The 25,888-nt window shown below is 50.4% G+C and overlaps 2 protein-coding genes across 2 annotated transcripts in view; one reads left to right on the top strand and one right to left on the bottom strand.

Moving 5' to 3' along the window:
- The window catches only part of LOC142065011 (alpha-2-macroglobulin-like), a 40,416-nt gene extending 28,269 nt beyond the window's left edge, over positions 1-12,147 (top strand). Inside the window, exons 23-36 of the mRNA XM_075110724.1 lie at positions 18-101; positions 230-406; positions 1,324-1,408; positions 1,952-2,108; positions 2,396-2,470; positions 4,637-4,802; positions 5,791-6,014; positions 6,582-6,800; positions 7,045-7,172; positions 7,540-7,630; positions 8,366-8,434; positions 8,862-8,964; positions 9,690-9,731; positions 11,983-12,147. Of these exons, the coding sequence (XP_074966825.1) occupies positions 18-101; positions 230-406; positions 1,324-1,408; positions 1,952-2,108; positions 2,396-2,470; positions 4,637-4,802; positions 5,791-6,014; positions 6,582-6,800; positions 7,045-7,172; positions 7,540-7,630; positions 8,366-8,434; positions 8,862-8,964; positions 9,690-9,731; positions 11,983-12,008 (1,646 nt within the window). The 3' untranslated portion in view covers positions 12,009-12,147. The remainder of the gene's footprint in view (positions 1-17; positions 102-229; positions 407-1,323; positions 1,409-1,951; positions 2,109-2,395; positions 2,471-4,636; positions 4,803-5,790; positions 6,015-6,581; positions 6,801-7,044; positions 7,173-7,539; positions 7,631-8,365; positions 8,435-8,861; positions 8,965-9,689; positions 9,732-11,982) is intronic.
- A 2,957-nt stretch (positions 12,148-15,104) lies between these two features.
- Positions 15,105-25,888, bottom strand: part of LOC142065004 (alpha-2-macroglobulin-like) — a 31,466-nt gene continuing 20,682 nt past the window's right edge. Inside the window, exons 22-36 of the mRNA XM_075110713.1 lie at positions 24,938-24,989; positions 24,333-24,416; positions 23,788-23,964; positions 23,185-23,269; positions 21,880-22,036; positions 21,464-21,538; positions 21,008-21,173; positions 19,796-20,019; positions 19,010-19,228; positions 18,638-18,765; positions 18,180-18,270; positions 17,376-17,444; positions 16,846-16,948; positions 16,079-16,120; positions 15,105-15,285 (exon numbers count right to left, since the gene is read on the bottom strand). Coding sequence (XP_074966814.1) covers positions 15,260-15,285; positions 16,079-16,120; positions 16,846-16,948; positions 17,376-17,444; positions 18,180-18,270; positions 18,638-18,765; positions 19,010-19,228; positions 19,796-20,019; positions 21,008-21,173; positions 21,464-21,538; positions 21,880-22,036; positions 23,185-23,269; positions 23,788-23,964; positions 24,333-24,416; positions 24,938-24,989 — 1,698 coding nt within the window. The 3' untranslated portion in view covers positions 15,105-15,259. The remainder of the gene's footprint in view (positions 15,286-16,078; positions 16,121-16,845; positions 16,949-17,375; positions 17,445-18,179; positions 18,271-18,637; positions 18,766-19,009; positions 19,229-19,795; positions 20,020-21,007; positions 21,174-21,463; positions 21,539-21,879; positions 22,037-23,184; positions 23,270-23,787; positions 23,965-24,332; positions 24,417-24,937; positions 24,990-25,888) is intronic.

The raw sequence follows: 25,888 nt of genomic DNA, 5'->3' as shown, positions 1-25,888 counted from the left end.
TCTGTTTTTTAACCCAGAAAAGTCAACGTCAGAGTCAGTCTCCCTGGTTCTCCCAGAGACTGTGGTGGATGGCTCAGCCAGAGCATATTTCACAGTGCTTGGTAAGTGAAGCATTCTTGGAGTGTCACTTGCTATTCTGAAATACTGCCATGTTTCTTCAGGCTGTGCTCAGTCTACTGGCAAGCCCTAAACTGTGCTAATTTACACTGGAAATTGTCCCGTTCCCCAGGCGACATCATGGGCACTGCCATGCAGAACCTGCACCAGCTCCTCCAGATGCCATTTGGCTGTGGGGAGCAGAACATGGTCCTGTTTGCACCCAACATCTATGTCCTGGAGTATCTGAACAAGACAGGGCAGCTGAGTGAGGAGGTCAAATCCAAGGCCATCGGATACTTAGTGAGCGGTGAGCTGGGACAGGGCTTTTGCTTCTCAGTTCACTCCTTCCCATGACAACTGCATAAGGACACTACTGGCCACTGGCATGTATGATCTGGGGGAGGTTGTCCTGGTGCATTAAGGGAACATGTGATAGGTCAGGTGTATATAATACAATATATATAAGAAAGAGAATCCTGCACTCAGGTGGAGGTGCAGGGTGAGAGATGACAGCATTCAAACAGGAACACAGAAGTAGTCCAGAACTGGCAATAACTCAGAGTTCTCCCCATAAGAAAAGGGGTATATGAAATAGATAAATCAGGCTGCAACCATTAATCATGGCAGCTGCAACCATTAATTATGGCAGCTGCTTATGTAGATCTCGGACCCTCCTTCGGATTAAGATTTGGAAAGTGTCACTCACCTTTGACTAGGCCAGAATTTTAACACGCTAGTTTTAACACACTATGGCAGACATAACATTGGTACATATGGACATGGTAGGTATCTGCGGATATTACAAGGGACTGTTTTTATTCAGTTATTTAATGGAAAAATTGCACTTCCTCCAATGAAAATTATCCTGTTTTCTGCATCCCTGTCTGGTGTGGGGCTCCCCTTTGTATTCTGTTCTCCACTGGGAACTGTTTTTCCATTTCTCTCAAGTCTGGGATACATTTACATCTCCACATCAAGCCTCAGGCAAAGGGCAGCCATGACCACAGATACCCAGTTTCCAGGTCTTTTAGGAGAGAGGAAGAGCACAGGGATGGAGGTACTCAGAACTGTGTGTTTGCATGAAGTTCCACTGTAACACTGAGCAGTGTAGTTCACACTTGCGCCATAAGAAGGCCACTGTGTCCCACTTCTGCTATATTTCCATTGCATCGCTCCTTGAAAAGTACTGTGACAACTAAAACATTCTTCCACTCTCTATTTTAGGGTATCAAAGGCAATTGAACTACAAACACTGGGATGGTTCTTATAGCACCTTTGGGCCCCGTTATGGTCAGATTGGGAATAGCTGGTAAGACTTCAGTACCACTGGCTTTTCATTTCTGCTTTTCATGCCCACCCTTTCCTCAGTACTATCTTGTGCTTGGTCATTGCAGAGGTTGAAGTCGAGGTGGAGATGAGTTTATAATCATGGCATCATAGGATAATCATGTGGAATAGCAGAGTAGGGGAGGGTGCTAAGGGAGATGACTTTTAGGTTTGCAGTGCCACCATGATAGCTACTTAACTCCCCTGATACCCTTCTTCAGCTCAAGTGAGGGTGACCTGCAGGATGCCCAAGCTAGTTCTTGTTAGCAGAAGATGCTGATGAATCCCCAGAGTACCATTGCCCACCTACCTGCAGCCCTCAGGGCTATGAATGGCAGGCTCCATTTACCATTGGTCGCTATCTCACTAAGTCACTAAGCTAGCTCACAGTTTCCAGCCAGCCCCCCGATCAAGTCCTGTAGGCTCTACTGCTTTCTTCCAGAATAGTGGTGCCCACATGGGCCCTATGACCTATGATGGATACAGGGTCTGCTCAGGATGTCTCAGTTCCCTCTGTCACTTTCAGGCTCACAGCCTTTGTCCTCAAGTCCTTTGCCCAGGCCCGGCCTTACATCTTCATAGATGAGAAGCATATCCAGGATGCTTTGGTCTGGCTCACTCAAAAGCAGAAGGAGAACGGCTGTTTCCGCAGTTCTGGGACACTTCTGAACAATGCCATGAAGGTAACATATCTGTCTGGTCAGCTCCACATGGGCTTTGCCAGGCTGGAACTTGACCATAAGTCACTCTGGGACCAACAGAGCTATTTCAGCACTTGGGGGTTGGGGAAGAGGGGGAGTCAAATATTGAGTTATCACAGAAGCAGGAAGAAGCCAACAGCAGCTTCTGAAGGACTTACCATGAGAAGGAAGCTAGGAAGAATTTGTCACTGCATGATATAGGTACATAGCACAAGGAGAAGCCAGTGGTGCTGTGTGGAATCAACATCTACTTTTCTGCTTTCCTGCAGGGTGGAGTGAATGATGAGATCACACTGACGGCCTACATCATTATTGCATTGCTGCAGATTCCTCTGCCTGTAACTGTATGTGTCTGTACCCCAAGCTGAACCATAGATGGTACTAACCTGCCCTACTAGTGACCCCCCAGATTACCTTCTGAAGGAAGAAATCCTGTCTGAATATTCTTTCCATTCAAGCCTAGACTGGAATAACATTTTTCCTCCGTCTTCCTCCTCTGTGCAATCCTGTCTCCCATATACACATTTCACTTAAACTTATTCTGAGTTCTTTGGTAGAGAATCAATCTTTTGCTCCTTTAGAAGAGCACATCTCTGAAATGAGCCAAATGGGTTTTCTACACCCACAAAAATCTCCTTTTGTTTGTTGGAATAGTACATTCCTCTTGAACCATTTGTATGGGCCTATTGTGTTGACACAACAGCACAATAACAGGTCTATAAAAAAAGGTGGCACACTCAGGGATTCATTCTTATTTTCTCTGCCTCTTCTAGATTGTTTTATGGAAAATCCCCATTCTTAATGCTTGGGGAATAAGGTACGCCTATCGGGAATACCATGAATGGTAGTCTGTGAGAAGCCTGAGGCCTATTTAAAAGCAAAGGGGGTTTGGTCATTCTGATCCCTGATCCCCTCACTGTGAGACAAGCCTCTGGTGCAGGTAAAATTGGGGTATGAATTGCAGCAGAAGGACTGCTGAGCCAGGATGGTTGCCGGGCTGCTGTAATATCTCTGCTCCAACTTCAGTAGGGTCTATTTTGTGTTGCAATTTTTTCCTGTATAGTGAAAATGAGCAGAAGGAATTATTTTGTCAGCAGGGTGACATGGACGATACTAACTTCACCAGAAGAGTATTCTTTCTTTGGTATGGGTTGTGTTTAGAAGGCAAGTTCCCAAGCAGAACCGTGTTGGATAACGAGAATGTTTTTTATCTCCCTGTCTGAACCTAGAAGTGCCACTGAATGTGAGGGGGTTTGTCAGAATCTGATTGGGATATGGGTGCATTTCAAGTTAAGGTGCTTGAACAGCACAGCCCTTAGGTATTTAATGCTATTGGAAAGCGTACACAGTAGTTCTGTAAGTAAAATAAGCCATATTAGGTCCTTCATAAAAAACTTATTAGTACTGTCTTCAGCATGCATATCTACTGCCGTGTTCTGTCATTAGACCGAACTCCTCCCCAACACTTACCTTACAAACAGTAGTAAGCATAGGAAACCTTAGGTGAGGCATAGCCCCAGCCAATTTTTTTATTCTTTGCTTTCTCAGAAAGAGCTGAATTGCTTCTCCAAAGTGACCACAAAAGATTTAATCTTCCAGTACACACACAGTGAAGGCAAAGTACAAAGCCACTGAAAAATAAGTCTTTTCCTTCTAGACCATTGATTAAGCTGTAAATGTGCTGCTAGGCTTCAGATTGTGGCATGCCCCCCTGCACACTGCTTATTGCTTCAATTTTATACCAGTTTTTCTGTCACAAATGAGGAACAGTCATGTGTCTTGCTGTAAGGTCACGGAGTCACAGTGTCTGTTGCTTAACACTATGTAAAGTAGCTACATTTTGCTTTGCTGTAGCAGTTGTGCTCTTAAACCATATATGAGATTCTGGCTTCAAAAAGAAATGCATTGTTGATGCTACGTGTCACAAAAAATATTCCACAAAATAGGAAAAAAGATATTCTTTCTTGTGCAGAGATAGAATTTATCTCCAAACTAGAAGCTACATTATCAAGTTCCAGCAAAATGAAATTTTTTCAGAAGGCCCTGGACAAGGGGAACTAAACACTAAAAGGAAAGGATAGAGCAGAGACTCAAAGCAGAGAACAGTCTCAGGGTGACAACTAGAGGAGGAAAGCAACTACCCAGTACATTGACAGAGAGGAAGTGTACCAGAGAACTTCCCTTGCTCTGAGACACAATCAGGCCAGTCATCCTTCTCAAGACAGAAGTGTTGGAGCCCTGCTTCACAGTCTTTACATAAACTGGAAAAAAACATTAAAACAAGATGTATTAAAGAAAAGCTGACACAAGATAAGAAAGAGCCTTTCGCTGCCCATTTTTTCCAAGTGGGTTTTGGACCTGGAGAGGAAGGGATACGTAATGGTATAATCTTTGTCAGACAGGAGAGTGGGGGTGGCAATGCTCCATAGGAACCATCTGATTCCTGTTGTTCTAAGACAGGCCTAAGTGTGAGCTCTGGCTGCTCCAGCTCAGTCTTTCTCTCCTTCCAGCACTCAGTGGTGCGTAACGCTCTGTTCTGCCTGGAAACAGCAGCGGATGAGAAAGAAAACCACGTGTACACCAAGGCACTCCTGGCATACACCTTCGCCTTGGCAGGGAAGGGAGAGAAGCGGAAGGCATTGCTTGGTTCACTTGAAAAGGAAGCCGTGAAAAAGGGTGAGTGCTTCTGGTGGGACAGCTCTTTCTTCCAGCCCATTGGCCTTACATTTTCTGTTGATAAAGTGACATTTATTGGTGGAGCAATGACAGCGGGAAATGGCTTCTGTGAGTGAGGGAAGGTGGTGAGAGAGGAAAAACTTATGCAAAGGGGTTGTGTTTTTGAGAACTCTTTCTCAGTGCCCACTCCTACTTCTCTGCTCCGAGGGAGTCCATCAGGAAGCACCAGACACCATCCCCCATTGGTGCTGAACTAAAGGGTAGCTCTGCTGGCATCTCTCCTCAGACTGCTCCCCTTGCCACACCAGGCACTGCTTAGCAAGGACTCAGCAGTGTTTGTGGCCACTCCTTCCAGTGCACGTGCTCAACATAGCACAAAGCTGACCTCGCACAGCACAAGGGAGAGTACCTCAGCGAGGAGCTTCATGAGCGGAGAGAGAAAATGAACATACAGGTAATTTTGGAGGCCATAGCATAAGCTCTGAGTCTTCCAGGAAATCACGTAACGACTCGGAAGCATTCTGGCAAAGTCAGACTGGACAGAGGGTTTGCCCAAGCATTGGGTAGCAGGGTTGTGAAAGACGTATCCCCAGCACCTTTTGCCTTTTCCACCTGCATGCGACTATCAAGCCCTGCTCACAGTCCTTGGGTCATTTTGCCTCACAGAGCTTGTCACTGCCCAGTCCTGGCATCTGTACTCAAGAAGGGAAGCAGTGCCAGCCTTGTGCGCAAGCCCATAAACGCCTTCATGAATCTGGAGTGTAGGACAAAGCGGTATCCAGGCCTGAGGACTGAGCCTCAGCAGTCTTATACTAGTTGCAGCAAGCAAAGAGCTGTCTAACCCTTCCCGTTTCACCCTACGTGACAGAGGCATCCTGGAGGCTCTGTCCTCCCAACTGGACCGGCAGCAGATCAAGAACTGCCTTTCAACAACAACTAATAATGGCTTGTTGTCTTGTCTCCGTGCTCCCTGCCTCCTGTGAAGAAGATGGGTCTGTTCATTGGCAACGGCCGGGAAAAGAGCCAGAGGTTGATCTCCCGTACTACCGTTACCGAGCTCCTTCTGCTGAAGTGGAGATGACGGCCTACGTGCTCCTTGCTTACCTCACCACGCAGCCGGCACCTTCCCAGGAGGAGCTGTCATTTGCATCTCTTATTGCAAAGTGGATCAGCAGTCAGCAGAATCCCAATGGAGGCTTCTCCTCCACCCAGGTGAGCTGCTTCTGTCCTGCGGCCTCCCACACCAACGTCAGAAGGTGGGAAGTGTCCGACACGCAGGTGGGAGCACAGGGAGGCTCACCAGGACAGGGACTGCCGTGCAGTGTCTACCATGGTTGCCAGGGTCCCAAGAGGCTAGTATGTCAGGTCGTGCCTCTGGGAATGACGGATATTGTGGTTAAGGACCTGGCTTTCTTGACACAGTGGGGCAGAACGGTAGGGACACAAGGGACGTGTGTCTGTGCCATTGGAGTGGGCTCCCACGCCAATTTCTCTGTGCATATGAAGTTGCTGCCTCACCCTGTGGTGAGCAAGTGAAGGCTGCACAGAGCTCCACACCAGGGAGCTCAGGGAACATGCAACTGCTGTGCAGAGGACACAGGAAGGGAATGGAAACATGCAAAAGCTGCTCTCTTTCTCCCTCTCCTTTGTACTTGTACCCAGAGAAAGTGAAGAATGGAGGGAAGCATGCCTGCCCGACAGCAAAGGGCAGGCCGTGGCAGAACAGGCTGTGGAGAGGCTGACTGTATTCCCCTGGGTGCTGGGACCCATCTCTTTCAGGACACAGTGGTGGCTCTCCAAGCCCTGTCCCTGTACGGAGCTGTCACTTATGCCAAGAGCGGAGCAGCTTCCAAAGTGACCCTGCGATCTGGAGGGGACTTCCAGCAAGACTTCCAAGTGGATCCCACAAACCGGCTGCTGCTCCAGCACGTGCCCCTGCCCCAGGTGCCAGGGGAGTACAGCACAGAGGTGTCTGGCGAAGGCTGCGTCTACCTGCAGGTGAGGGTGATGGGGGCAGGCGCCATCCTATGAGGAGAGCCCCTTGCCAAACAGGAGCCAGGGAGGGAAGGGACAGAAGGGACAGGGGAGAGGGGAGGAGTGGGAAGGAGAACTCTGGGAGAAGGGAGAGGAGACGAGTAGAGGTGTGTGGAGGAGAGAGAGAGGCAGGGAGGGAGGGAAGGAGGGAAGGAGGAAAGGATCCTCACGTACACATACTCGCTCAGAACTGATTGTCCTCCCCTAGACAAGCCTGAGGTACAACGTGCAGCCCACACAGGAGGATGCACCCTTCATGCTCCATGTGTACACGATCCCAGAGACGTGTGAGGACTCCAAGGCTCACAAGGTCTTTGACATAGGCATAAATGTCAGGTGAGTCTGCACTTGGGTCTGAGTCTTCCCAAGAAGCCACGGGAGCTGGAGGAGGTCTGGTGGTCCCGGGTGAGCCAGTCTGGAAGCCCTGGAGGGGTGGTGCATCCCTGGAAAAGTGGGCAGGAAGCAGCTGGGCTGGGAGAAGCGGCTGTGGAGGAAGGGCGTGTCCTGCAGTGGTGGAGCTGTGTGGGCAGTCCAGGGCTGGGCTAGTGAGAGGCTGCATAGGTGACTAGGAGGCCCTGGCATAGCTGGAGAAGAAGGTGCTGGACTGTCAGGATGTGGTGGGGTGCCAAGCATTATGGAAAAGCTGGAAGTGTCCCCAGCTGCGACTTGAGGTGCACTGAACCTTTGTTGCTCGGTTCCTTAGTTATACTGGGGAGCGCAATGGCTCCAACATGGTGATTGTTGACGTGAAGATGCTGTCAGGATTCATCCCCGTGAAGTCCTCCGTGAGGAAGGTAGGAGCCTGTTTGTCAAACAAGCAAGACCCAGCTTCTTCTCTTCAAGATACCTTCCAAGTGTCTGTAGCAAAGTGGAGGGCTTCAGGGTTGGAATCAGCTTGATCTTGCCATTGTCTTCCGCACTTTTGCTGTGTACAGTGTTTTCTTCTCTTTCCTGGCTCCAGGCCAGCACAAGGGGAGACAATGTGAGGAATCTAGGAAAAACAGACAACGCCATTTTTCCTTTAGAATGGTGATGGGCACCTTGATTATCTCTGTGTCCTGATAGCTCCCTAAAAGCTTTGTCTGCGCGTAGGACATTCAAAAGCAGTGCCGCTTCCTTTTTCCCTGTGCCGACCTGACACCACCGAATAGCATCATAACTGTTGAGGTCTCGGGTCACTCTCTGAGATGCTGAGCAGGTGCATGGTCTGGAAAATAGAGGCAGCCATAAGGTACTGCAGAACTAGCAAGCCAGAAGGAATGTATTTTCATTGAATCATTCCATCACTGTGCTTGAGCCAGCGCTTAGTCTCTGCTGCAGCGAGGCCGTACTTCATCAGCCAGGCTGGCGAAGGGAAGGCTTGCAGACCATGATACCTAGTGGCACACTGAGGTGGCAGTTCTGTGCTGCAGACTCAGTTCCCTGAGTACCCCCGTGTTTCATCCGCAATACATCCCATCCGTGGGGCTGTGTAAGGGCACAAGGAGGCCACCCTCAATGCAGTAACATCTTGGTCTTCTTTCTTACAGCTGGAAGGCCGCTCTGTTATTGAGCGCACAGAGTTGAGTACCAACCATGTCCTGGTGTACCTGGAAAAGGCGAGTATCCGTCTGGGGAGACGACAAGTCAGAAACACAGGCATTGGGACATTTGGCCAGACAGGGCAAAAGATGTGGGACTCAAAACTACCGTGGATCTGACAAGAACAGGACTGAAACCCATACTGCCTTTTGCTGACCTTTCAGACTTACAAGTGGCCCTTTCCTCCCAGCCCTCAGCAGCCTTTCCCTCCGCCGCGTGCACAGATCGGGCCCTGACCTCCCCACCAGCCAGAGCCTCCCCCAGTGTGAGGAAAGGCCCCAGGGCTTCCCCTGGCCCCTCAGCCAGGCCTGCAGCCCCTGCGCCCCCAGGGCCCAGGCACGGGTGCCAGGGGAGAGCGAGGGAGCTGGGGGGCAGCGTGGAGGCGCAGGGGAGCCTGGGGCAGTGCCGAGCCGCCCCTGAGCCTCCACTGCTTCCCTTCCCCAGTTGAGCAGCGAGACCCTCAGCTTCTCCTTCACGGTGGAGCGGGACATCCCTGTGCAGGGCCTGAAGCCAGCTCAGGTGAAGGTCTATGACTACTACGAGACAGGTGAGTGCGAGGCTGGGGGTGCCCGTGGGAGCGCGAGGGTGGGCAGCGGGACACGTGGAGGGGCACGGGAGCTGTGAGGACCTGCGGCTTCCCCTGGCCTCGGCCCTTTCCTGTCCCCGCGCTGCCTGGGCAGCCTCCTCCCTCCTGCTCCTGTGTGGGCAGGCCCCAGAGAACAATGGACGGGGGGCAGGTCTGGGCGTTGGTGACAGTGTGGGGATCCCTGCATGGCTGCCCCTCACACCAGCAGCTGCCCCTGATCTTGGTGCCTGCATGGCCCGTCCTGCCTCTCCGGGGAGAGGAGCCATCCCGCAGGGCACTGTTCAGGTCCAGCCCTGGAGCGCAGCCGTGTCCGCGCTTCCATGCAGACCTGACGGTGCCCTGGGCCTCTGCTGTCCCAGCCGCCGTGCCAGGCTGGCAGCGACAGAGTCATCCCCCCGCCCCAGTGTGCTGGCAGAAGGGGCCTGAGCAGCCCTTGGGCACACCGCAGTGGAGACCTGCTGGGGCTGCCTGTGCGGGGTGGCTCTGCCGTGCTGCTGCGGCCTCCAGACAGGGCCGTGACTGGGGCTGCCTCCCACCCACCTGGGCCGTGACTAGGGGGAAGCTGGGGATGGTGGCAGTGGCCTGCTGTGTGGCCTGCGAGAAGTGTCTCTCTGGCACCCGTCCCTCTGCCAGGAGTGCTGAGGGGCTCTGACAGCCTGCTCTCTCCCTTCCCTTCTGTTTTCCAGATGAGTTTGCCACACAGGAGTACAGCGCTCCCTGCGCCACAGGTAGGGGGCTTAGAGCCCCTCCCTTCTTCTCAGTTCTCTACACCTTCTTCATTGTATTTTTGGTCTTTCAGACAGCACTTGTTGCTTTCTGCTCAGTGGTTAATTTGGATTAGGTTGGCCCAACTCATAGGCACAGCATTTGCATGAAAAACCTGGAGTGTTGGAGGCTCAATGTTTTTGACACATTCAAAATCCACCACACTGAATTGTCAGAGTTGTTCCCATAATCATGTTCTCCTGGCTTAAATGCAGGTTGTGTCCCAATGGAACTGCCCCTTGGCCATTTTCTTTGAGTTCAAGTTTCCTATATCATTCTTGTTGTCTCAGATTTGAGGTATCTTCTGGTCCCTCCTGAGAGCTCCAGCTAGTTAGCTGTGGGATCGTGCCAAGGGGACTTGGCTCTTTCAGACCACCCAGCAAACTTCTCCCCAAAAGCACTCTGTCTGGAGCAATAGAGCAAATTAAGGCCACCAAAAGATATCCCATAAAGCACCATGGCATGGTCTGACCTACCGTGATTTTATGCCATGCTCCAGAACCGCCTGCCCAAGCCTGGCATACTTTTTCACTAAAGCCGTAACATGGTGCTGTGCTTAGCCTCTCGCTTCCTACTCTAAGCATGGAGCCATACCTGCAGTAGGAAGTCCTCCTTACAGAGGAATCCCTCCCAACCCTTATTATTGAAGAGGTGAGTGTTTGGCTTTTATAGGAACTTGGGCTTGCCTCCCTTGCACGGTGACAGAAAACTGCCTTGGTAGTAGATCCCCACCTCCACACACAGCCACATCACTCATCGGGGGGGGTCATAGTTCTCCAATATGGCACCCTAGCCTGCTTAGCAACTGTATGTGGCAAAGCCCACAGTGGTGCTGGTACATTGCAGCATGCCTTTAAGCAATGCCATTTTCCTTGGATCCCAAGAGATGGCAAGTTTGCCTTTGGTAGCTACTATCTGGAGCAACAGCTGCTTCCTGCTCAGCTACCCTGCTGCCCAAGCAGGAGAGGGGTCTCTCAGGAGGCAGGCGTTCCTCATGACTCTAGGCACCCAGTCTTGGTTTGGAGCCTGAGCTAGCAGGGCAGAGGGTCTATCATCTTTGGGGGGTTCTCTGCAGTGCAAGACCACATGTGTTTGGCTTAGGAGCACAGGTAATGCATGAGCTTCCGTGGAAGGCCCTGACCAGTGATACTTCTCCTGCCCTATATGGAGTCTGCCAATGTGAAGACTGGCAGGTGTGGCTGCCCATCAGTTGCCCAGTTTCACGTGTTTGGAATGTGGAGGCTTCTGGAAAGCACTGAGACCCTGGGAAGTGGTTTTCACAGGGCATCTGAGAGCAGAGAAAAAGTGATTTGGGCTTGGGAAAGGTGAAAGCTATGTCTCTTGCTGGTGATAAATGGTGAATTTCATCTCCTTTGGTGTTCTTATCTGGTGTCTTGGAAAAGAGCCTGAGCTCCCACGCTTTTACCCCATCCTGCTTGCTAACCTTGGCTGTGTCTGTAGGTACAGCCGTGTTCTGCTGATTCTGGGCCTACAGCCTCCCTTTCATGGAAAAACGGTGCATAAGAGAGCCTCTCTAAGAGAGGCACTGAGCGGACAGTAAAACCTTTCCAAAGGTTATGTTGGTGTGGTCTCGCTCTCCAGTCTGAGACTTGGGGGGAGGCTTTAGATTTTAGGCAACTCTTCCCCATGTGCCCTAAAAGATAGAGGTTTTATCCTCCTTGGAAAAGATGATAGGAAATTGCTAATTAAGAGGTCCATCCACCAGTCTAGGTGTCCAAAGGTGCTCTGCACTGACTCCAAGGCAGATCTCAGTTGCAAAGCAGAAAGCTGCCTTCCCTGCCCTGAACAGTGCTGTCCACTGGTGCAGCACATTCCTTCCATTCTCTGCAGAGAAATAAATACACTTTAAGAGCATGTGTCATTGCTGCAGTGAACATCCTTGCTACCTGTCTGCACTGTGCTCCTGTGTCCATCCCAGGTGTGACAAATTCCACTCCACTTATCTCTCCCAGTGGGTCAGAAAGAGTCTCAGCCTTCTCTCAACCTCACATGGCTTTGAAGGTGGCACGAGCTTTGAGTGCTATGGGTGACCCTCAAGCCTGGTCAAACAGCAGCCCACTCTCCTGTACTGTGCCTCACACATAACCTGGCTTCCCAAACCCACATTGTGCTGTCTCTGTCTCTCAGCCTGGGAGAGGGAACTGGTGTATCTCTCTAACTCCTGTACCCTCCCATCTTCTTTCATCCTTGCAGAGGAAGTAGATGAGGGCAATGCATGAAGAGTACTCCCAGCTGCTGGAACCCTCCTGCCTCACCACCACCACCACTGCCATCTATGGAGAGGATGGAGTGACAGAAGAATACTGCCTGCAAGGAATAGGAAATGAAACTTATAAATAAATTAACTGTACTCACCAATGATTTTTGAACAGTTTATTGCCAATTCTGTTTCTTCCTGCCCAGCCTCCAGTCACAGGTTTAATCTCCCTGGCTTCTTAGGTTGAAGATCATCCCACCCAGCCATGCCTTGTGGGCAGGGCAATAAGGCTGACAAGTGGGGATGGAATGATTTAAGTTGGGGTCAGCCTTTCTAATGTAGCCCTCTCAGTGTTATGTACTCTGAACTTGTCATCTGAGATCAACGGAGAAGGACAGGTGATTCTTGAGAACAGTTTCTCTCCCCTGGCTTAGAAACTATTGATTAAACAGTCTCTGCAGGTGCCTATCCCTGCATCCCACCAGTAGGCAGCCTGAAGGATCAGCAAAGTTACATGAAATTCAGCCTCTGTGATGTGCCCCATAGACACCCCTTCCAGGACTGTTTCTTGGTTGTAGAAGAGTGGGAGGAGATGCACAGTCTGCCCTCTTGTAAGATTAGAGGGTGCTTGGCCGGTCAGAAGGGATGTGTGCATGCATTATGCCTTCAGCCGCTAACTTATAATGGCCTGTTCTCCAGCTGAAGCTTGGGCCTTCATGTGGAAACTTCCATACCTTGTGCCTGCTGCTTCTGGGAGATTCCCAAGGAGAAGCTAATGGCATTTGCCAGTAACCTACGTACCTAGTTTAAATGGCGCATTCGTTTAAACCATGGAGTTGCTTTCATGAAACTGTCCATAATCCTTTTAGATATCTCCAGGAATGCTCCCCCTTTCTTGGTTTTGTCCCATTAATTTCTGGTTTTAACTTTTGAATGGCAGAAAGATCTTATGTGACAGTTTATGCTCTCAAAATGCCTACTGTTAGGTATCATGGCTTATTGTGTATCCAAAGTACACACAGCTAGTTGTTCATTCCAAATTTTTTTAGTGTGCCTATCCGAACAGCATTACTGAGAACAAATAAAGTTCTTCCTCTATTTTGCTAGCTATTAATATTGTGTCACTTTGTCTCCTGTGGTGTTTGGCATTTACTCACTCGAGACATTTTTGGCACCTCATATCAGGCAACTCTATGAAATGAACTGGCTTCTGTGAAAGCTGAGTAAAATTTCTCATCAAGCATGACTACTAATTGTATTTTGGTTTGATTTAGAAACAGTAAAACCATCTAATTTCCTACCATGAGGCAATTACTTTTCCAAAGCAACATAGTTTTTTGTCACTGAATGAAACTTCTTTGATTTTAGACCATTGTGATTTGCCTTTGAAGCATGCAGTCCTTGCTCCATGGGGATACAAATTCAATGGTCAGACATTGAATGTACAGCCATTCCTGTACTTCCTTCAGGTAGCCTTGCAAAAGTTTCCTACGTAGTATGCCAAGGCAGACCTGCATGTATGTGACTTTGTTGATTCACATCCTAGTCAAGCAGAGATATGTTAAACTGCTTTACAGATATGGGCTGGCCAGGCAGTCCCAAATGACAAGTGATGTGGTTGCCTGTGGGCAATGGTTAGGTGTTGTCTAATTTATGCTCAGCTGGCAGCAAAGCATAGTGTTAACTCTTTCCATTTTCCAATTTTTGTGAATGGAACATAATCCAGTGATTTCACAGACTTTTCAGTTAAATTATCATGATGATCACTTTGTTCCATTTAAGGCAGAAAAGTTTCAATACCATAGCCATGGCAGAATACTTGCCAAAAAGTAAATGAAAATGAAGGAGCTGCTGCCATCCCTCTACAGCCAGCTGTAAAGGAGGGTGTGTATTTGCAGACCTGTGTCTGTATGCGCAAGTTTGCAGGCCTGGTGCTTTTGAACCCGCTTGCCCTGCGCTGATGGTCTTAGCTGGCACTGTGTCTCTCTAGCACAGTCAGTCTTTCATGACCCCATAGCAGGGGACAGCTATAAAAGGGGCCAAACTACTTTCCTCACAGAGTGAGGAATTCTAGCTCATGAAGGGGAAAGAGGGTCTTGAGACACCCACGTGGACGATGACAACACAAAGAGCCGAAACAAGTACAAGGTCTTTGCTGCATTGGTAAATTACATTTTTGACAACCTGGGTCTGTGTACATGAAAGATGCTACCTGAGGGTCTCCTGTAGGTGAGTTTGCTTGAGCTTACATTGGCAGGGTCAAAGGCACCTCTGCACACAGAATCGTGCAAAAAAAATACAGTGCCATTTTAATATACTAAAACTAAGGCTGATTGCCTCTGCATTCCTGGGAGAGATCTAGCCTAGAGAGAATGTGATCATTTGGAAAATTGATATGCAAAAGGTTTAACCCAAATTACCAGATGGGAATCCAGAGCCTCCCCTCTGAATTCTGATGAAGCACTGTAAGCTTAGTTGTGAGGGAGAAAAAAAACCACAACCCATATTAAAGTTACTCAGAAAAACCCAAATAGATCTACAGGCCTCCACTGAGGGAAAGAGGATAAAGTTCTCATGAAAAACACCAAGGGTTTGACTCATAAAGCAGTTCTTGGTTTAAATTCTGACTAATGACACCGGTCAGTTCCCAGTCCCTCTCTGATTTCACTTCAACTGTTTAGAAACAAGCAATGTCTCCACTGCCAGAATGTGAAAGTCCACAGGTTTTCCCTTCACTTCTATCTGGCCTGCTGTGAAAGATCAGACTGGACAGGTTCACACTGTCCTTCCACCTCATAGCAGGGATTTCACAGTGGGGTCAAACGCAATATGTGATCACAGGTTTATGTCCAAGGATTATCTTGCAGAAAACACCCATTTTTAGAGGCAGGAAGCCAAGCTTCCAGTGCATAATGGATCATGTAGGATTTCCTCTCCTCCTGGAGAACTGGCAAGTATAGAGGTGACCCTCCCACTGCCAAAAGCTGTTTTGCCTTGTGGTGTTCCCAAGGAGCTGCCAAACACCACCTTGCCATGGATGGCTCTGGGCCGTTACACAGTTTGAGCTATGGACGGGAGGAGAGACAAGATGCAGTAACAAAAAGCAAGGCCATAGGCGTCTGATGAGAATCAAGACTTTATTTATTTATCGTGTTACTTCCTTTTTGGCGTTGAAGTGTCCTCCTCTAATATTTCAATAGGCCCCCTCAACAAGAAGATCTAGGGACAGAGACATGCCAGTTGATCCAAAAAGGTTCAGACAAGATGTAATCTTCAAGCATTTCCCTGTTCAGCCTTGGCTGGAGGCAGGAGAAGGACAGCGTGAGATAAGTATCCTGATGAAGCAATTCCTGGAGCCCTGGATATCTTCTCTGTGTTCTGGTGGCTATGTGAGCTCAAGCCCTGTTAAAATCTGGGAAACTGCTTTACCTAAAACTGCCCAGTTGCAGGCAGATAACAGGATGGGAGTGCCTGGACAAATTCAAGATGTCCATGCTACAGAGAGGGGAGGGGAGGCAGAGATTTCCTGGAGATACATGAGCTTTCTCAGGACACATTCTCTCTCAGCACCTGGATTTCCCAAAGGAAGGGAAAAATAACTCAGGGCAGAGACTGAAAGGTTACCAAAAGGCATGAATACTGTCAAAATTTCACCAAGATGTTTGGGAGACAAGTATTCAGCACCCTTCTGTGTCTGCAGCATGACAAATATGGCACTGAAAAGGACAGAGGCACATCGGCTGAGTGTGGCATTCAGTCCCAAGGGAGATTTCAATCTTATTTGTACAATGTGACACACACATACGAGTGAAGGAAAATGTGTCTGTGTGAAAGAAGGCAGTAACAAAAGAATGGGATTGCTATTCTCAGTGACACAAAATGAAAGTTCTATCTGATCTTACACAGGAAATGGGGTGGAAGCATTCACTTCTGGCTTTGTATAGAGACATCCCCATAGAAGAAATAGGCATAGTAGAGATAAATGCTGACAGTACACTCACACAAGGAAAGCCAGGTCTGCTAAGACTCTCATTCAAGACAACCTGCAATAGACCATGCTTGTCACATGTTAGTTGTTCCTGTGCACCCTACCTGTGGCGCAGGGAGCGCTGTACTCCTGTGTGGCAAACTCATCTGGAAAACAGAAGGGAAGGGAGAGAGCAGGCTGTCAGAGCCCCTCAGCACTCCTGGCAGAGGGACGGGTGCCAGAGAGACACTTCTCGCAGGCCACACAGCAGGCCACTGCCACCATCCCCAGCTTCCCCCTAGTCACGGCCCAGGTGGGTGGGAGGCAGCCCCAGTCACGGCCCTGTCTGGAGGCCGCAGCAGCACGGCAGAGCCACCCCGCACAGGCAGCCCCAGCAGGTCTCCACTGCGGTGTGCCCAAGGGCTGCTCAGGCCCCTTCTGCCAGCACACTGGGGCGGGGGGATGACTCTGTCGCTGCCAGCCTGGCACGGCGGCTGGGACAGCAGAGGCCCAGGGCACCGTCAGGTCTGCATGGAAGCGCGGACACGGCTGCGCTCCAGGGCTGGACCTGAACAGTGCCCTGCGGGATGGCTCCTCTCCCCGGAGAGGCAGGACGGGCCATGCAGGCACCAAGATCAGGGGCAGCTGCTGGTGTGAGGGGCAGCCATGCAGGGATCCCCACACTGTCACCAACGCCCAGACCTGCCCCCCGTCCATTGTTCTCTGGGGCCTGCCCACACAGGAGCAGGAGGGAGGAGGCTGCCCAGGCAGCGCGGGGACAGGAAAGGGCCGAGGCCAGGGGAAGCCGCAGGTCCTCACAGCTCCCGTGCCCCTCCACGTGTCCCGCTGCCCACCCTCGCGCTCCCACGGGCACCCCCAGCCTCGCACTCACCTGTCTCGTAGTAGTCATAGACCTTCACCTGAGCTGGCTTCAGGCCCTGCACAGGGATGTCCCGCTCCACCGTGAAGGAGAAGCTGAGGGTCTCGCTGCTCAACTGGGGAAGGGAAGCAGTGGAGGCTCAGGGGCGGCTCGGCACTGCCCCAGGCTCCCCTGCGCCTCCACGCTGCCCCCCAGCTCCCTCGCTCTCCCCTGGCACCCGTGCCTGGGCCCTGGGGGCGCAGGGGCTGCAGGCCTGGCTGAGGGGCCAGGGGAAGCCCTGGGGCCTTTCCTCACACTGGGGGAGGCTCTGGCTGGTGGGGAGGTCAGGGCCCGATCTGTGCACGCGGCGGAGGGAAAGGCTGCTGAGGGCTGGGAGGAAAGGGCCACTTGTAAGTCTGAAAGGTCAGCAAAAGGCAGTATGGGTTTCAGTCCTGTTCTTGTCAGATCCACGGTAGTTTTGAGTCCCACATCTTTTGCCCTGTCTGGCCAAATGTCCCAATGCCTGTGTTTCTGACTTGTCGTCTCCCCAGACGGATACTCGCCTTTTCCAGGTACACCAGGACATGGTTGGTACTCAACTCTGTGCGCTCAATAACAGAGCGGCCTTCCAGCTGTAAGAAAGAAGACCAAGATGTTACTGCATTGAGGGTGGCCTCCTTGTGCCCTTACACAGCCCCACGGATGGGATGTATTGCGGATGAAACACGGGGGTACTCAGGGAACTGAGTCTGCAGCACAGAACTGCCACCTCAGTGTGCCACTAGGTATCATGGTCTGCAAGCCTTCCCTTCGCCAGCCTGGCTGATGAAGTACGGCCTCGCTGCAGCAGAGACTAAGCGCTGGCTCAAGCACAGTGATGGAATGATTCAATGAAAATACATTCCTTCTGGCTTGCTAGTTCTGCAGTACCTTATGGCTGCCTCTATTTTCCAGACCATGCACCTGCTCAGCATCTCAGAGAGTGACCCGAGACCTCAACAGTTATGATGCTATTCGGTGGTGTCAGGTCGGCACAGGGAAAAAGGAAGCGGCACTGCTTTTGAATGTCCTACGCGCAGACAAAGCTTTTAGGGAGCTATCAGGACACAGAGATAATCAAGGTGCCCATCACCATTCTAAAGGAAAAATGGCGTTGTCTGTTTTTCCTAGATTCCTCACATTGTCTCCCCTTGTGCTGGCCTGGAGCCAGGAAAGAGAAGAAAACACTGTACACAGCAAAAGTGCGGAAGACAATGGCAAGATCAAGCTGATTCCAACCCTGAAGCCCTCCACTTTGCTACAGACACTTGGAAGGTATCTTGAAGAGAAGAAGCTGGGTCTTGCTTGTTTGACAAACAGGCTCCTACCTTCCTCACGGAGGACTTCACGGGGATGAATCCTGACAGCATCTTCACGTCAACAATCACCATGTTGGAGCCATTGCGCTCCCCAGTATAACTAAGGAACCGAGCAACAAAGGTTCAGTGCACCTCAAGTCGCAGCTGGGGACACTTCCAGCTTTTCCATAATGCTTGGCACCCCACCACATCCTGACAGTCCAGCACCTTCTTCTCCAGCTATGCCAGGGCCTCCTAGTCACCTATGCAGCCTCTCACTAGCCCAGCCCTGGACTGCCCACACAGCTCCACCACTGCAGGACACGCCCTTCCTCCACAGCCGCTTCTCCCAGCCCAGCTGCTTCCTGCCCACTTTTCCAGGGATGCACCACCCCTCCAGGGCTTCCAGACTGGCTCACCCGGGACCACCAGACCTCCTCCAGCTCCCGTGGCTTCTTGGGAAGACTCAGACCCAAGTGCAGACTCACCTGACATTTATGCCTATGTCAAAGACCTTGTGAGCCTTGGAGTCCTCACACGTCTCTGGGATCGTGTACACATGGAGCATGAAGGGTGCATCCTCCTGTGTGGGCTGCACGTTGTACCTCAGGCTTGTCTAGGGGAGGACAATCAGTTCTGAGCGAGTATGTGTACGTGAGGATCCTTTCCTCCTTCCCTCCTTCCCTCCCTCCCTGCCTCTCTCTCTCCTCCACACACCTCTACTCGTCTCCTCTCCCTTCTCCCAGAGTTCTCCTTCCCACTCCTCCCCTCTCCCCTGTCCCTTCTGTCCCTTCCCTCCCTGGCTCCTGTTTGGCAAGGGGCTCTCCTCATAGGATGGCGCCTGCCCCCATCACCCTCACCTGCAGGTAGACGCAGCCTTCGCCAGACACCTCTGTGCTGTACTCCCCTGGCACCTGGGGCAGGGGCACGTGCTGGAGCAGCAGCCGGTTTGTGGGATCCACTTGGAAGTCTTGCTGGAAGTCCCCTCCAGATCGCAGGGTCACTTTGGAAGCTGCTCCGCTCTTGGCATAAGTGACAGCTCCGTACAGGGACAGGGCTTGGAGAGCCACCACTGTGTCCTGAAAGAGATGGGTCCCAGCACCCAGGGGAATACAGTCAGCCTCTCCACAGCCTGTTCTGCCACGGCCTGCCCTTTGCTGTCGGGCAGGCATGCTTCCCTCCATTCTTCACTTTCTCTGGGTACAAGTACAAAGGAGAGGGAGAAAGAGAGCAGCTTTTGCATGTTTCCATTCCCTTCCTGTGTCCTCTGCACAGCAGTTGCATGTTCCCTGAGCTCCCTGGTGTGGAGCTCTGTGCAGCCTTCACTTGCTCACCACAGGGTGAGGCAGCAACTTCATATGCACAGAGAAATTGGCGTGGGAGCCCACTCCAATGGCACAGACACACGTCCCTTGTGTCCCTACCGTTCTGCCCCACTGTGTCAAGAAAGCCAGGTCCTTAACCACAATATCCGTCATTCCCAGAGGCACGACCTGACATACTAGCCTCTTGGGACCCTGGCAACCATGGTAGACACTGCACGGCAGTCCCTGTCCTGGTGAGCCTCCCTGTGCTCCCACCTGCGTGTCGGACACTTCCCACCTTCTGACGTTGGTGTGGGAGGCCGCAGGACAGAAGCAGCTCACCTGGGTGGAGGAGAAGCCTCCATTGGGATTCTGCTGACTGCTGATCCACTTTGCAATAAGAGATGCAAATGACAGCTCCTCCTGGGAAGGTGCCGGCTGCGTGGTGAGGTAAGCAAGGAGCACGTAGGCCGTCATCTCCACTTCAGCAGAAGGAGCTCGGTAACGGTAGTACGGGAGATCAACCTCTGGCTCTTTTCCCGGCCGTTGCCAATGAACAGACCCATCTTCTTCACAGGAGGCAGGGAGCACGGAGACAAGACAACAAGCCATTATTAGTTGTTGTTGAAAGGCAGTTCTTGATCTGCTGCCGGTCCAGTTGGGAGGACAGAGCCTCCAGGATGCCTCTGTCACGTAGGGTGAAACGGGAAGGGTTAGACAGCTCTTTGCTTGCTGCAACTAGTATAAGACTGCTGAGGCTCAGTCCTCAGGCCTGGATACCGCTTTGTCCTACACTCCAGATTCATGAAGGCGTTTATGGGCTTGCGCACAAGGCTGGCACTGCTTCCCTTCTTGAGTACAGATGCCAGGACTGGGCAGTGACAAGCTCTGTGAGGCAAAATGACCCAAGGACTGTGAGCAGGGCTTGATAGTCGCATGCAGGTGGAAAAGGCAAAAGGTGCTGGGGATACGTCTTTCACAACCCTGCTACCCAATGCTTGGGCAAACCCTCTGTCCAGTCTGACTTTGCCAGAATGCTTCCGAGTCGTTACGTGATTTCCTGGAAGACTCAGAGCTTATGCTATGGCCTCCAAAATTACCTGTATGTTCATTTTCTCTCTCCGCTCATGAAGCTCCTCGCTGAGGTACTCTCCCTTGTGCTGTGCGAGGTCAGCTTTGTGCTATGTTGAGCACGTGCACTGGAAGGAGTGGCCACAAACACTGCTGAGTCCTTGCTAAGCAGTGCCTGGTGTGGCAAGGGGAGCAGTCTGAGGAGAGATGCCAGCAGAGCTACCCTTTAGTTCAGCACCAATGGGGGATGGTGTCTGGTGCTTCCTGATGGACTCCCTCGGAGCAGAGAAGTAGGAGTGGGCACTGAGAAAGAGTTCTCAAAAACACAACCCCTTTGCATAAGTTTTTCCTCTCTCACCACCTTCCCTCACTCACAGAAGCCATTTCCCGCTGTCATTGCTCCACCAATAAATGTCACTTTATCAACAGAAAATGTAAGGCCAATGGGCTGGAAGAAAGAGCTGTCCCACCAGAAGCACTCACCCTTTTTCACGGCTTCCTTTTCAAGTGAACCAAGCAATGCCTTCCGCTTCTCTCCCTTCCCTGCCAAGGCGAAGGTGTATGCCAGGAGTGCCTTGGTGTACACGTGGTTTTCTTTCTCATCCGCTGCTGTTTCCAGGCAGAACAGAGCGTTACGCACCACTGAGTGCTGTGGAGGGATAACCAGTGATTAGAAGTCTGGGGAGAATTGAGGTTTTTGCCTTACTAACGGCACATCATGCCACTCAACTTTAAGGAGGGATCTCCTGGAATGAGGTCTAGGATCAAGTAGGGTACAATGTGTTCCAGAAATGCCAAAACTGACAGCGCATAATTCTTATATCACAGGGCTCTACAACCAAGTCCTTTTTCCAACCTGGAGCAAATTCTGAGCAGTGCTTTGTCATCATCATATACTGACACAACATAACTGACTCAAGTCAGGGTGCAGCCACATACAGTCACAGGCAGAGGAATCTCCAGCAATGCAATAGTGATGTAGGCTGTCAGAGAGACCTCGTTGTCCACTCCACCCTGCAGGGAAAGACAAAGGTAGATATTGACCCCACTGAGCTTCTTATCTTCAGCCTTTTCTTCCACTATAGTGGGAATACTTTATTCAGCATTGTTGACCCTTAGCTTGCCTCCTCCCCATGCAGCGGATGTGGAGGTACCAATACCACTTATAAAACACAGGTTAGCCTTCATTCTCCTTCCAACTGTGTCGATCATACAGAATGGCCTCTGGCTCCCTAGTTCTTGCCATTGACACGGGAATTTCCCATCTGCCTGTACGTTCAGGAAGCTCAACTGCACCCATCTGACTTATGGTCAAGTTCTAGCCTCACAAAAAAACAACCAGGCAGACACATTACCTTCATGGCATTGTTCAGGAGTGTCCCAGAACTGCGGAAACAGCCGTTCTCCTTCTGTTTGTAGGACAGCCAGATCAAAGCATCCTGGATGTGCTTCTCATCTATGAAGATGTAAGGCCTGGCCTGGGCAAAGGACTTGAGGACAAAGGCTGTGAGCCTGAAAGGGAGAAAGAGCAGTGAAAGGGCCTGAGCAGGCCTGTTGTCAGTCTCAGGTGACAGGGCCCATGTGCATATCCTTTGTCTGAAGAAAGGCAAGAAGGTCTGGGGAACTGTGGGCCGATTAGTCAGACCACATGTATGTTATATCTTCACCTCAAAAAACCTGCCAAAACGCTGCTTCCCAACTTGATTCCTTGTCCTTCTCTTGGCTCATAAAACCCTGTGATCCCTTTGTGTTGGTGCTGCAGTTTGAAGGACAGTGACTGTCGATCTGTATCTAAAAAAATATTTCTTTGGAAAAAGTAGGGAATTGCATGCCTGTTAGCTCAACATCTGCATAACAGTAACACTCAAAATGACAGGGGAGAATAATTAAACCTCCGTTGGCTCATGGTCTGCTGGCAGGACCCTTGCACTAGAAATCCATGCCTCATGGGCTTCCCAGAACTCTTCAGAGGTTTAAAGTAAAGAACATGTTAGAAGAGTTTTTGCTAGAGTTGTTAAAATCAGTTATGGAGGAGAAGCAGGAATGTGGTGAGAAGCCAACGTGCTGTCAAGAGCCAAGTACTGTTTCAGAAACTAAAAGCAAACTGAAGGGGATGAAATCATCCATTCTTACCCTTAGCTAAAGTTGCAAATGCATGGCAATGATATGCAGGAGCAACTCAAAACTGCAGTATGACCCACTGGCAACACCCACGCTCCTCCAGGCTGTCTTTGCTTAGTAACACTCAGACACTCTTGAACAAAACCATACGTCACTGCTCTTGCATTATCATCCTTTCCACTTCCATGGAAACACCTTTCCCAGAAGCTTTCTTAGCAGATGCTACTCTAAAGCTGCCACTGCAACTCCTCACCCTTCCTCGGTCAGGATGTGAAATCCTTCTTCCCCCATTTATCTCCATTTCCTTCTTGCCTCTTGTGCTCCTCAGAGCCGCGGGTGGGAGGATGTGCTTCAGCCACGTCACTGGCTGATGCAGCCTACTTAATTAAGTAGGAGGCAGCACAGGGACCACAACAGCTCTGGAAAGCCTGCTGGTCTACAACAGCACTTCCTATTTGCTCTCACACAGCGTTTATAATAAATGTGTAGGTGAGAAAGAGAGGTGTATAGGGGGGGCATAGGTGACATTGAAATCTCACCAGGTGTTCCCCTGTTGGCCATAGCGTGGTCCAAAGGTACTGTAAGAGCCATCTGGGTGCTTGTAGTTCAGCTGCCTCTGATAACCTGCAGTGGAGAGTTAAAGCAAGATTCAGATGCCACAGAAAGTCTGCTGAGGGATGGGGGAACAGAAAAACAGCTGTATCAGCAAAGGCAAAGGAGAGAGGAGTAGGTCAGTCCTATCATAGCCAATAACAAGTACTGGTACATTCCCACCACCTCCATGCACTGCTTGTACTGCATGGGGAGAAGCGACACCTGCCTTTCTTCAGAGGGAATGCAGGACATATTAAGGACAATGGACATGTCACTGTAGCAGGTCACCTGACAACTCTGCACTGCACTGCAAGACCGTTAGGGAGTGGAGAAAAGGGGTGCTATGATCAGGAACCCTCATGCTTAAGCAACAAAGGAAATAAAGCAATAAAGGAAAAAGCATCAAAGGGCCTTCTCAGGCATACAGCAGAGACCGCCTCTGCATGAGAGAAGCTCTCTTTCCATTTCTGGCAAACATTTGACAGCACCACCCCAGGCAGGATCTGGAAAAAAGCCAAACCAGAATCAAAAGCCCTGTCCCAGCTCACCGCTCACTAAGTATCCAATGGCCTTGGATTTGACCTCCTCACTCAGCTGCCCTGTCTTGTTCAGATACTCCAGGACGTAGATGTTGGGTGCAAACAGGACCATGTTCTGCTCCCCACAGCCAAATGGCATCTGGAGGAGCTGGTGCAGGTTCTGCATGGCAGTGCCCATGATGTCACCTGGGGAGCAGGAGACACCAGAGGGATATTAAAAACGCTCAGGGATGGCTATCAGAATCAGAGGGAGCTACTGAATGAGAGAAGCAGGAGATGGGTTGATAAAGATCCTGGAATGAAACACAGAACAGCAGAAAAAAGGAAAAGAGGGAAATGAGGGAAAGGTTAGGGCACTGCCAGAGAACCCTGGCCAAAAGGACACGCAGGAAGGGGAAAAGGATGAGCACAACTGGAAGGGAAAGTGTTTGAGACAGAAGGGGTGAAAGACAGGAACGGGGTGTGCTGGAAACCAGGAGAAAAGCTGTGAGGTAGGAGGCCAACACAGAGGGGCAGAAGCAGCACATGGTTCCTCTCCCAGGCTGCACACTCACCCAGCACTGAGAAATATGCTCTGCCTGAGTCTTGTACCACGTTTGAGGGCAGCAACAGGGAAAACTTCTCTTTCACAGGCACTCCTGAGGGAGAAACAACACCCAAACAGCTTCAGTGCAGTCCCAAGGAATGGCTAATGGAAGGGGAGAGGGCCTCAGGGAAACAACAGGAACACTTCCTATTAGAAATGACCTGACTTCAGTCACTTTGTTTTTCCCTGGCTCTAAGGCAACCTCTGCATAAGAGCACCCCCAGCCACCGTTAGGCACTGTACATCACGTCCCTACAGCTTTTTCCTGGATACGCTAGAAAACAGGAGACAGCGCTTGTAACTCCAGTGTCAGCACACAAAAGAACAGGAATGCAAAGGCATGCTAAATCTCTCCTAGCTCATACCCTGATGCTTGGCCAGGATGGTCCATTCTCTAGGTCTTTCTTCTGTCTTACGTCTCAGGCTCCCAGCTGATGGGGCATGTTTTGATTACCTAAAAACATTGGCCTAGCTGGAATATGGTAGAGGCAGCACTCTCTTCCTCCTCCAGGCACGTCCCAGCCATCAAACCACACAGGAACAAATGGAGAGGGTGGGGAGAGAGGGCTTTACCTTTAACACAGAGCACAGAGTTCTGGGCTGTTTCCTTCTCAACTCCTTCAGGCTTGGGTGCGATGAAGGAAAACAAGAGAGGAGAGAAGTTAGTGAGACAGGAAGTACACACAGAAAGAGGAATCCTCAGCAAGGACAGAGGGACACATGAAAAGAAACGTGATTGAACTGGAGAAGGAGAGGCAGTCACAAACACTCCCTGAAACACACAGCTTTGGAATAATAATTTAAGCAAGTAAAATAAACATGATCCAAAGTGTTTAGTGTTGAATGTGGCAGAAGGATGGGAAAAGAAAAGGGGCACGCTGCAGGACTGTCGCATGGATGACCTGCAACTATTGTACACATCGAGAGATACTTAACATCCTTGTAACAAGAGGACTGCAGCATTACAGCAAGTGCTTTTGTTAGAAACAGCTTACAGTTGCTCTAGAGGGCTGTCCTTAACAGATGTCTGCAGTGCTATTTATCATAACGCTGCGGATGCTTTAAGGAAAAAAAATTGTGTCTATTGATAATAGAAAGGGAAGACGTTGTACACTGTAATATCTGGGGGTGCTACTGGATACATATGACACAGTAGGCAAACATTAGCGGGTTTTATGATACGGAGAAAAGCTAAGAACGTAGAATCTACCTGCCAGATTACCACACCCCGTAAAATCAACTAGCATTTTCCTACAAAGGATATCCAATACTGCCACATAATACTTCCTTCTGTACCACATTGCATCAGTGACTTTTCTTGCCACAGGAAGTGGATAAGCTGTAAAATCTGAAGAGGTTTTCAGGGACTTCTATAATATCTGGAGTTTGAGGGGACTTTACAGGCATCAAATTCCCATAGGTGCTTGTGAATCCCCCACTTTCGTCCTGGTGCCAGACTATCGTAGCAATCCAGAACTGCATAACACTTGGCTTAAGAGGCAGTTTGCTTGGCCACTCAACTAG

The sequence above is a fragment of the Phalacrocorax aristotelis genome, chromosome 1 (assembly GCF_949628215.1).
Source record: "Phalacrocorax aristotelis chromosome 1, bGulAri2.1, whole genome shotgun sequence".
Taxonomy (NCBI): Eukaryota; Metazoa; Chordata; class Aves; order Suliformes; family Phalacrocoracidae; genus Phalacrocorax; species Phalacrocorax aristotelis.
Note: the sequence above shows the minus strand (reverse complement) of the source record. Positions and strands in the feature narration are given on the sequence as shown.